The sequence below is a fragment of the Cricetulus griseus genome, chromosome 2 (genome assembly GCF_003668045.3).
Source record: "Cricetulus griseus strain 17A/GY chromosome 2, alternate assembly CriGri-PICRH-1.0, whole genome shotgun sequence".
NCBI classification, from domain to species: Eukaryota; Metazoa; Chordata; class Mammalia; order Rodentia; family Cricetidae; genus Cricetulus; species Cricetulus griseus.
Window position 1 is genome coordinate 205,538,743 of NC_048595.1, and position 12,056 is coordinate 205,550,798.

At 38.8% G+C, this 12,056-nt stretch overlaps 1 protein-coding gene across 1 annotated transcript in view; it reads right to left on the reverse strand.

Moving 5' to 3' along the window:
- Positions 1-12,056, reverse strand: part of Wdr33 (WD repeat domain 33) — a 95,753-nt gene that overhangs the window by 63,974 nt on the left and 19,723 nt on the right. Inside the window, exons 2-7 of the mRNA XM_027400657.2 lie at positions 9,186-9,412; positions 7,073-7,141; positions 6,373-6,477; positions 2,815-2,910; positions 2,492-2,643; positions 720-817 (exon numbers count right to left, since the gene is read on the reverse strand). Coding sequence (XP_027256458.1) covers positions 720-817; positions 2,492-2,643; positions 2,815-2,910; positions 6,373-6,477; positions 7,073-7,141; positions 9,186-9,389 — 724 coding nt within the window. The 5' untranslated portion in view covers positions 9,390-9,412. The remainder of the gene's footprint in view (positions 1-719; positions 818-2,491; positions 2,644-2,814; positions 2,911-6,372; positions 6,478-7,072; positions 7,142-9,185; positions 9,413-12,056) is intronic.

Below are 12,056 nucleotides of genomic sequence, written 5' to 3' on the forward strand. Positions count from 1 at the left end.
TACTTCTGAGACATTCTGGAATCAAGGGCATGGAGCAAAAACTAGTGCAGGTTTAAACTAACACTTGAAAACACTACATTCCTAGTGAAAAAAAAACCAAGTACTTAGAAGTACAAATGGTTATACTGTAATGTATGCACTAAGGATATATAAAACATAGCGAATAAAGGGTGTTAACAGCCCCACTATACAAAGTGAAATAATCTACAAATTCCAAGTAAGTCAGTTGCAAATAAGCACAACTGCACTCACAGAATTAGAAGTCTGAGACAAGGACTAAGGACTGTAAATTCCAGGCCAGATTAAGCTTCAAAATGATGACCTTTCCTTAAAAAGAGGGTAAATAAGTATCAGTAACCAGAGCTACTAATAACTCTGTTTTATCGGTTAAGAGCTGTCAGAGTATGTGAGTTGTCTATTATTTTGAAATGTCTATGTCAGGAAAGAGTACTTCCCTAAAGGATACACAAAGATAAGAAGTGATGGAGAAAAGGGAGAGCTTATATTTTAATTTAGAGCTCAAAGAATTCACAGATAGTGAAGTTACTATTAGTGAAAATTTATAAAATGAATGCAAACTAGAGAACAGCTATGTTTCCTTGACAGAGATGGTGAAAATACTTTAATGGAGATACAAGCCAGTATTGTGTATTGTGAAGATTTAACCACAAATGCCTTCCCTATTTAAATATTTCAATCAGTACTGTTAGTACACATACCTCGGAGAATTCTTTCCTCATGGCAACGAAGAAAATCCCAGATTCTAACAGTGCCGTCATCAGAGCATGTAGCAAATTTATTATCCGTGGGTGAGAAACTGTTACATGAAGACACACAGCAGGGGAAAGAGGTCAGCATTTAACAGATCATCCATGCTTCTCAGACAGGGGAAAAATAAAAACACTGTGCTGCATTATAAACAGGAGAAGGAAGTATCCAGTGAAGAAGCCCTTAAAGAGAATGTAGTCAGCTAACATATGCATCTCATCAAGACTTCAAAAGAATAGGGTTTTTTCTTTTCAGTTTTCAATCAATATTGAGAGAACTTCTCAGTGCACTGCTAGTCCTATCATTCATTACCTGTGCTCCTTTTAGTCTATTTCCTGTATCAACAAAACATGAGGAACTACCTTAACAGTGAAACTGTATGTATTCTACTCTTAATATGTCTGCATATAATCGCTTAAGCCACAGAGTAATACTGCTCAAAACATGAGCATCAGTTTCTGCCTCAGACACTTAAACTTCAAAAATGATAGGCTAAAACTGTTTTAAGCAGGCTATGAAGACTGACTGCTCAATATCCTTATATACCATGTTTCTCACTTATTTAAAAGGCTTATGAAAACTGCAGGCCTTCTTCCAGGTGTAAAGCAATCCCATGAATGTTGTACCTTTGGAGCAAAACTTAAAATATACATCAGATTTTTTTTTTTTAAAGCCAATGACTCTGCTACACAAGAGGGAGCCAGTTTTCTTCCTGGGTGTGAAAAACATCAAGATTTTCGATGAACTGTATAAACTCCCTTGAACTTCTGAATGACTAACAGTGAAAAAAAAATTATGAGCACGGACACTGAGGCCAAGTCTATAAAGCAGAAACATGTATATGCAACAAGTTCTGTGGATTCTGAAAGTAGAAACAAGTGACTGCCAATGGTGTTTCTATAGTCAACCTCTTCCCACATGTGGATGGCACAACCTTAAAAGAATGCTGCTTAGCTTTATTCTGAGGCTGCAGCAATTCTTCAGGCTTCTTTTTGAAACTCTTTCCCCCAGTTTTACTATACATTTCTCACTATTATGTAAAAACATACAACTCACTGAAAATGTTTTAACTCCACTCATACATTTGCATAAGTCATGTTATCAACAGTGAATCAGAGGAAAAGTCCTAGAGTCTTCTTTGACAAAGGTCTGCTTACAGCTGCAAAGCATGAAGAACCCATTCATTACTCCGTTAATATTTGCCACGTCCAGAGAGTTATCTGTGAGGTTTTTAGTCCTATACTTTCTTTTTGAAGTCGTGGCAGAACCAAGCCAACCAGGTCTTCACTTAAGCCTTTTTTTTTTTTTCCTTGACTTTTGTGTGGACTCTGAAGGTGATTTCTGTAGGCTTTAGATTTTATTCAGTTGTATAATTAAAGACTGAATTCTTTATTTGGAATATTCTTGTCTTACACAGTAGATAATAAAAAGGAATAACGTATACACATTATTAACCATAAATGAAAAGAGAAAACCAGTGCAAAATGTGGCAGACAATACATCTCTAACATATTGCAAAGGCTGATACCAGGACAAAACTACTTCAGAAAGGTGCCAGCAAAATGGTGAGTGTGTGAAAACAAAGAGAAATATCATGTTCATAAGGTGCAGAAAGTTTCCCAGAATCTGAGAGTGCCCATGCATCTCTGCACCCATAATACACTTAGAGAGTAATTTAACCATGACAATAGGGACTACAGAAAATGGTATATTGTGTATAAACCTGGCCTCTCTAATCGCCTCCTTATGTGCCTGGAACATCTTGACGTTGTTCATGTTGGATTGCCAATATTTCACATATCCTCCATGATCTGCTGTCAACATCCACATGTCATTATGTGACCAAGTCATGGCCCTCACAGGGCTATCATGAGCCTGTGAAAACAAAAAACATTTTTTTAATTTTTCTTTAAGAGAATATATGGCTGAGGCTGATAGGAACCTATATCAACTCAGAGCAGTAAACTGTCCAATTGTTAAGTTTTACAATGGCAATGATGTACACTCAAGTTCTTAGATGAGCTACCATTTGATGGTTACTGTTACCTGCAATATAGTTTCAAAGTTGAAAGTCAGCCCATTCCACAAGGTGAACTCTCCACTAGAAGCTCCAGTGACCAACCGTCTTCCTTCTGGAGTCCACTGGAGGAGGAAAAGGACGACAGGTTATACATAAGTACAAGCCTTGCAACTTAAGTAATTTAAGAAATATTTTCAAAGGTATTTTTGTTTGCCTGTTTATGGGTGTGTGTGTGTGTGTGTGTGTGTGTGTGTGTGTGTGTGTGTGTGTGAGAGAGAGAGAGAGAGAGAGAGAGAGAGACAGAGAGACAGAGAGACAGAGAGACAGAGAGAGAGACAGAGACAGACAGAAGACAGACAGACAGACAGACAGACAGACAGACAGACAGACACACTGTGTGCAGGAGAACATGGAGGTCTGAAGAGGGTATCATATCCTCTTGAGCTAGAGTTACAGGCAGTTGTCCAGCTGCAGAATGTGGGTGCAGGGAACTGAACTCAAGTCCTCTGGAAGAGCAGTAGCTGTTCTTAATTGCTGAGTATCTCTCCAGTCCCCCAAAATATTTATTCATAAAATATTAAATAATCAAAATAAAGTAGACAACACTAAGTTTTATAGTTAATGTATCTTTATAAGCAAGTATATTGTCAGAAAAGAACTTGGATCACACTGTGCAAGAAAAACACTAACACTCTGGCTCATTAGCTAAATTTAAAAAGAAATATATTATGAATATCCCTATGTACTTAAAAATCAAGTTAAATCATAATATATAAAGACTTCACTTTGACCTAGACAACATAGTAGACTAATATAAATTAAGTGGACAGTCACCAGAAAAGTTCAAATGACTGAATGAAAAACAAGGAATCTTTCAATTGCTGTTTGACATATATATAGAGAGAAAATAATCAATGTGGTGGTATATACATTACAAAGCACTTAACAGCTGGATGGACAAGGATCACTAGTTTGAGGAAAGCCTCAGATACACGGTAAGACATCACCTCAAAAAACAAAGTTAGCTATGTGACAGAGGTCTAACACAGCACTTAGGGGGCAGAGGCAGGATGCAGAAGTTCAAGATCATCTGTAGCTACATGAGACCCTAAATAAGATAAATAAATAAAATTACTAGAGGTGGTAGTGGCACACGCCTTTAATTCCAGTACTAGAGAGGCAGAGGCAGGCGGATCTCTGTGAGTTCAAGGCCAGGCTGGAGCAAGTTTCAGGACAGACTCAAAAGCTACACAGAAAAACCCTGTCTCAAAAAACAAAACAAAAAAATAATAATAAAATAAAATGAAGTTTATTTGGAAAATGATACAAATAAGTGTGACCACTTGGCCCTTCATTGCTTTATCAATAAATCGTTTTAATGATTCTAAATAAGGTACTCCTATCTTCTTAGATTTTGCTATCTGCTATGATTCCAACCCTATCAATTCTGTAGTAAACCAAACTGTAAATACAATATTTCTTAATAACTTTCAAATCTAGCACACAAATTTTCCCCAAGATCTAATACCTTGATCTCCAAAGAAGGAAACTCCACCACATGGAGAAGGTGAAGGGGGACCAAGAGTTTTAGGGCAGCCTGGGTTACAATACAAGATGAGTTCAAGACCAGCAGGGGGTTTATTATTGTTTTGGTTTTTTTTTTTTCTTAAGGAGTAAGGGGGCGAAGGGTGTAATTCAGAGCATATGCAAGGCCCTAGGTTCTATCCCTAGAAATAAGGGGAGAAAATAAAAATATGGGATATGCCAGCTTCATTTCAAAAAGGTTTTCTGTACTACAAAACGATAAAGGGCTGGAGAATAACTCAACAGCTCAAAGTGTTTGCAATTCTTCCAGAGGACCAGCACTTGGTTCCCAACACCAACATCAGACAGCTTACAACCACCTGTCACCTCCAGCTCCAGAGAATCCTGACAGCCTAAGCCCAATGCCTGGAACCCACATAAATGTCAACGAAGAGATGCAATTCCATGGGTGATCCTGCCTTCCACACATACACAAGGGAGAACCCCTACATACACACACAATAATAATTCAGTTAAAAAATAAAATGAGGGCTGGAGAGATGGCTCAGAGGTTAAGAGCACTGACTGCTCTTCCAGAGGTCCTGAGTTCAATTCCCAGCAACCACATGGTGGCTCACAACCATCTGTTATGAGATCTGGTGCCCTCTTCTGGTATGCAGATACACATGGAAGCAGAATGTTGTATACATAATAAATAAATAAAAATCTTTAAAAAAATAAATAAAATGAAATGAAAAACAAGGCAGCTGAAAAGATAGATGGCTTAACAGTTAAGAGACTATACTGATTTTACAGAGGCCTGAGTTCAGTTGCCAGCATCAACATAAGGTAGTTCCTAACCTGTTAACTCCAGCTCCAAAGAATTGGATGCTATCTTCTAGCCTCCAAAAACCCCTCTACTAACATGCACAGATATGCATTTATACACATCATTTAACATGAAATCAAGCCAGGTGGTAGTGGTTCCAGCTTTTAATCCCAGCACTCTGTAGGCAAAGGCAGGAAGATCTCTGAGTTTGATGCCAGCCTGGTATACAGAACGAGTTTCAGGACAGTCAGGAATACACAGAGAATCCATGCCTCAGAAAACTAAAGCCAAAAAAAAAAAAAAAAAAAAAAAAAAGAGAGAGTAAGAAAAATTAAACAGGATAGAAAGAGAAAGGAAATAAAACAAAAAGAAATAATTACATTAGCCATCTGTAGGAATATGAACTGAATGTCTGGTCAATATGGAAAAGAACCGTTTTACTGAAAAAACCCTTCTAAACATTAAGCAATGCGAATATAATTCTGATTATAAAACTCTGTGTGTGTGTGTGTGTGTGTGCTGCTGTTGTTCTTCCTAGACAGGGTTTTTCTGTGTAGCTTTGGAGCCTGTCCTGGAACTTTCTCTGTAGATCACAATGGCCTTGAACTCAAGAGAGATCTGCCTGCCTCTACCTCACGAGTGCTGTGATTAAAGGCAAATGCCACCATCGACTAAATAAAATTGTATTTTATAAATCCAAAGAAACTACTAGGCACCTTCACAGAGCTGTTAAGTATGATGTATCTGTTATGTTTTTCAGCTCTCCCAAAACATCATTTCCTATCAACACCCAACAGTTTTTCATTCATCTTGGGATGCTGTTTTTCCAACAGCAACAAAGCCATCTCTATTCAATGACCTGCTGCAGTATGAATATGCTACATATTTCAGAATTCTACATGATGAAAAATAATTCAAAGAACTTGGACAAAATGAATAAAACAGTGCATTCCAAAGTAAAAGTGCTAATAACAAACTAAATATTTTCTTATGTATACATCCAATAATATTTAATTTTTATTTTGTAAAATACTTTTTTGTTTGTTTGAGTCAAGGTCTCTCTATGTACTTCTGGTTATCCTGGAGCTACGTACACCAGGCTGGTCTTGAACTAACAGAGATCCTCCTGCTTCTAGGATTAAAGACATGTGCCACCTGGCCCAACCTTGTCAAATACATTTATAAAACTAAACATTAATTTTTCAAAAAAAAAATCTAACAGAATACTTACCCTCACAACAAATACTGGGCATTTTACTTTGTTTGTTGATGTCCTAACAAATTTTGTTGTTACTGCATTCATAGGATTATTCAACATCCCTATAGGTGGGACCAGCTATTAAAAAGGAAAAAGAAAAAACAGAACATTAGGTTTTTATAATACCTGATAACTCACAGGGAAGAAATGAGGTACATAGCAAGATTAACTATTTCAACACATAGCAAGATAACTATTTCAACATCTAAAGAAAATTTCAGGATAACTTTCCAAAACTTTTAGGAGATTAAAGTATTCTACATTAATTAAAAGAAAAGTAACATAAAAAGTTAAACCCCATCAGTATTAATCTGGGACTTAATTTCAACGTCTGTTTAAGTATCAGATTTTTTAAATTTCTTCTCAAGGTCAATACAGCAAAGCATGTTTGCAAAACCCAAATTTAAAAATCAATTTTTCTATTAAAAGAATTGAGGCTGTTCAATCTTTCGACATTGCTTTTGCCTCCAAAGTTTATTCATCATTAAATTTAAAGGAATATTTAAGTTGAGAAAAAATTAAATCAAGGTAAATACAGACATACTACATTATACTTTTGGAAATATGTTAACTATAAAAATGTAAGGAGAAAAAACAACCTTAACCGTGAATTCACATGCTTTGAGGTTTACATGACCAAAAAAGGAGCTAGTGTGATAGAATTTATACTTACATCATTATAATAACCTGCATCCGGCTGAATGGCCCGCATATCTCTCTGGTCTCTCTGCCATATCCTATTCTGTTTAAAACAAATTAACTAATGAGTATATGGTCTTGTGGCCTTCATATAAAATTTAATTAATAATGAATTCTAATGCATATTTTTCATATGTGTATACAGATAATTGCCTGCATGTATATGTATGTGGGTACCAAGCAACATATGCATGCTTGTTGCCCATAGAGGTCAGAAGAGCATGAGATACTCTAAAACTGGAATTACAAATGGTTATGGGTCACCATGTTCATACTGAGGATCAAACCCAGGTCCTCTAGAAGAGCAGCCTGTGCTCTTAACCACTGAGACACCTCTCCAGCCCACAAATGTAACAGGATTCATGTGTGTTTTGAATTTTATTTTTGTTTTTTTAAAGACAGGTTCTCACTGTATAGCCCTGGCTAGTCTGCAACCCCCTGTATATACAGCAGTGTGGCTTGGAACTCAGAGTTGTTGCTTCCACGGCACTAGGATAAAAGGTACAACACAGCAGGTTATTTTCTCAAACACAGATAAGAGTGATGGCAGTGTCTAAGATGTTCCCTTTTCTGCTGTCCCAGCTTACAATTTTACTCACGTAGCCCTTTCTCTACTCACCCAGTTCTTCTGATCCCCAGCACATCCTCACTCATTTTTCATCCTGATAAATGGAAGTGAGGGAGGGTCCTGGAGAGATGGCTCAGTGGTTAAGAGCACATTCTGTTCTTTCAGAAGTATCCAAATGGCTCACAGCTTGTATTTATTTATTCATTTATTCATTCATTCATTCATTCATTCATTCATTCATTTATTTATTTATTTATTTATTTATTTATTTATTTGGTTGGTTGGTTGGTTGGTTGGTTGGTTGGTTGGTTGGTTGGTTGGTTGGTTGGTTGGTTAGTTGGTTGGTTGGTTGGTTTTTCAAGACAGGGTTTCTCTGTGTATCTTGGCACAGAGAGTGCCCATCCTGGCACTCTCTCTGGAGACCAGGCTGGCCTTGAACTCAAGAGATCCATCTGCCTCTGCCTCTGCCTCTGCCTCTGCCTCTGCCTCTGCCTCCTGAGCGCTGGGATTAAAGGCATTCGCCACCAATGCCTGGCCATGGCTCACAGCTTGTTAACTCCAGTTCTGGAGGATGTAACATCCTCCTCTTCCCTATATGGGTAACAGGCATACACACACCAGACATACATACATACATGCAAGCAAAATAATCACACACATAAAAGTTGGTGGGGGAGGTGAAGACAGAATGGCAACCATTCTTCTGCCAAAACCATTAGTATAAAACAGTTTCTTGTATCTCTCTTTTGGCTTTCTTTTTTATTCTTTCCAAATTCTAGCTCAATACTCTAGTTTCCCAAATGAAATTCCCAAGAAACTCTAAGTCAATCAGTGTATTATCACATGGTTTAATCTCAGTACTTGGGGGATGCAGGGAATCCAAAACCAGCCTGTGCTACATAAGATCCTGTCTTTAAAAAAAAAAAAAAAAAAAAAAGAGGAAAACCTAAAGTCTAAATCTGTCCTTACCTCTGACACATTTTGCCATGTGCCTGTAATACACTAATTAGTAATTAGTTCAATGTGTAAATAGGCCTTTAACCACCGAACTAAGGTTAAAAAAAAAAAAAAAAGGCAATCTAAGCTAAATGGATGGAATAGTAACATTGAACAGGCTAACACAAGTACCTCAAGAACTCAAAAGTAGAGAAACAGAGCTGAAAGCACTTTCAGCATATCACTGTATTCCATGAGTGTAGTAGAGATTCAATCTTCAAGTTAAATATGGATCTCCTCCTCCAGATTAAAATTCTTACCCTTGGAAACTCAGAAGTGGGGCAAGGGACGTTCTCAGTGCCAGTGTCTCAGAAATATTACTATTGGTAGTCAGTTACTAGTTCACATACATAGTGGGTCATTTTCAGAAGATGACTAATGAACTCTACATCTAAAATGCTTATCCATTCCACTAATTCAAGAAATACCAGTAATACCACCCTTTAGTTTAAAAAAGAAAAACAAAACAAACAAACAAAAAAAAAACAAAACACTTTGGACAAAGTACATTGATTGGACTTACCTCCAAATACTTAATTACAGAAGGATTATAGTCTATGGTTTTTCGGTTTACAGCTTTTCTCATTCGTTTTCCATCGAAGGTAAGTTGCTGCATTGCTTGCTGCTGTGCAAAATCGGGTCGCTTATAAAATAGTTGTCGGGGTGCCTGGTGTTGAAACCTTGGCATATGGAAAAATCGTGGAGGAGAGCCAATTTCTGTAGCCATGGTGATGTATTCCTACTAGGTCACTAGAATAGAAGAGGAAGTATTTTCAGTACACATGTCAGCATGACAACAGTGCCTAAAAGCATATTTCTTTTTAACCTGAAAACATTTTTAAACTTTTTAAAAATGTGTATGGGTGTTTTGCCTACAAGAATATGTCTGAAAAGGCCAGAAGAGGGCATCAGATTCTTCGAACTGGAGTTACAGATGGATGTGCGATGCCATGTACATGCTGAAAATAAACCTGGGTCCTCTGGAAGAGTAGCCAGTGCTCTTAACTGATGAGCCATCTCCAGTCCCAAGCTAAATTTAAGTGAATAGTTTTTAAAATGCTATTTATTTGTTTGTTTTTGGATTTTAGAGATGGTTTCTCTGTGCAGCTTTGGCTGTCCTGGAACTAGCTCCGAAGACCAGGATGGCCTTGATCTCCCAGAGATCCGACTGGCTCTGCCTCCTGAGTGCTGGGATTAAAGGCATGTACCATCACTGGCCTAGTTATTTTTTCCCCAAGACAGGGTTTTCTCTGTGTAACTTTGGAGCCTGTCCTGACACTCATTCTGTAGACAAGGCTGGCCTTGAACTCACTTAGATTCACCTGCCTCTGCCTCTGCCTCTGCCTCCCAAGTGTTGGGATTGAAGGCATGTGCTAGCACCACCTGGCCACTATTGTTTTTATTTCACTATGTTTCTTTTTTCTTTTTCTTTTTTTGGTTTTTCGAGACAGGGTTTCTCTGGGTAGCTTTGGAGCCTATGCTGGCACTCACTCTGGAGACCAGGCTGGCCTCGAACTCACGGAGATCCTCCTGCCTCTGCCTCCCAAGTGCTGGAATTAAAGGCGTGCGCCACCAACGCCCAGCCTGTTCTTACATTTGGTTTTTTTCTAAACTTTTTAAAAAATACGATATTCTTCAGGTAAAAATGGTCCTGGCATCATTGGTGAGGTTTCATTCAGCAACTGTTTTGGGAGCAGATACAGAGACCCAGCCAAACATTAGGTGAAACTTAGGGAATCCTGCAGAAGGTTGTGAGGAAGGACTACAGGAGCCAGAAGGGTTAAGACACAACAAGAAAATGGCCCACAGAGTCAACTGACCAGGGCTCATGGAAGCTCACAAAGACTGAATGCAGAAACCGTCAGGGAGCCTATATGGGTCTGGCCTAGGTTGTGTATCTTGGTGTTCCTGTGGGACTCTTAACCGTGGGAGCGAGGCTACTTCTCTTTTGCGACCCTTTCCCTCATATTTGGTTGCCATCCAGCCTAATGAGGGGATGTGCCTAGATTTATTATAACTTGACATTATTATAACTTGACATTCTGTGTTTGGTTGATGCCCCTGAGAGGTCTGCCTTTTTGTGAAGGGAAGAGAGGAGGAGAGAGTCTGGGAGAGAGGGGATGTGGCAGGCAAGGACTGGAAGAGGAGAGAGGAAAAACAGCAGCTGGATTGTAATACATGAGAATAAGAAGAAAAAGAAAAGAGAAGGTCAGTTGATGGTGACGCACACCTTTAGTCACAGCGCTCTTGGGTGACAGAGGCAGGCGGATCTCTGTGAGTTCAAGGCCAGCCTGGTCTACAAAGCTACACAGAGAAACCCTGTCTCAAAAAATGAGGAGGGGAGAGAGGAAGAGAGAGGGGGAGGGAGAGGGAGGGGAGGGAGAGAGAGAGGAGGAGAGAGAGAGAGAGAGAGAGAGAGAGAGGGGGGGGAAATGGTTTTGGTACTACTTCATTCTGCCCCTGCAAGTGTGACAGCAATGATGCAAAAGAGGAGTGGTAGTGATGTCGAGGACAAAAATACACACACACACCAAAATAAATAGGACAACAAAGCAAGTATTTAATGTGTTCTTCTACTACTAGGAAGCAATTCTTGATCGACAGCCCCAGCATGTTAGTTTATAATGAGATGAGAAACACCCCAACTATTAGAGTTGTGTATAATTACTGTGTACAAAAAGCGCTTAGAGGCTGGTGAGGAATCAGCTTACTCAAACACCTCACAAACACAGCTACATCTCAGCTATGAGATTTAAAAGCTCCAATCCAGATATCTAGGCCAATTTTTCTAAAGGCCTAATTTTTTTTCTAAATTTGTTTTGAGACATGGTCTCATTACATAACACAGTCTAGTTCTAAACTCAGAATCCTCCACTCTCTGCCTCCCAAATGTTGAGCTGTGTGCCCAATACCATTTTTAAAAGTATTCTGGGACAGGTGGTGGTGGCAGTACATGCTTTAAATGCCAGCAGAAGCAGGCAGGGAAGGCAGAAGCAGGCAGATCTCTAAGTTCCAGGTCAGCCTGTTCTACAGAGAGTTCCAGTATAGCCAGGATTACACAGAGAAAACGGAGGGATGGGGCATATTTTGAGCTGGCAAGATGGCCCAACAGTTAAAGGGACTTGCTGAGAAGCCTGCCATCACGAGTTTGATTCCCAAGACTCACATGGAAGGAGGGCTGACCCAACCTTACACTCCCAACTTCCATAGATCCTCATTTGGAAAGCCATGTGCATGTATACTTTTATACATACATACATGGATGCATGCACATACACACACATACACGCACACACACCACAAAAATAAATGAAGTATTTTTAAGTAAAATCAAAAAAGAATAAAAAATAAAAACTCTTAAGTTTAGGGAATAGAGTATGGTACTAGGGATTGA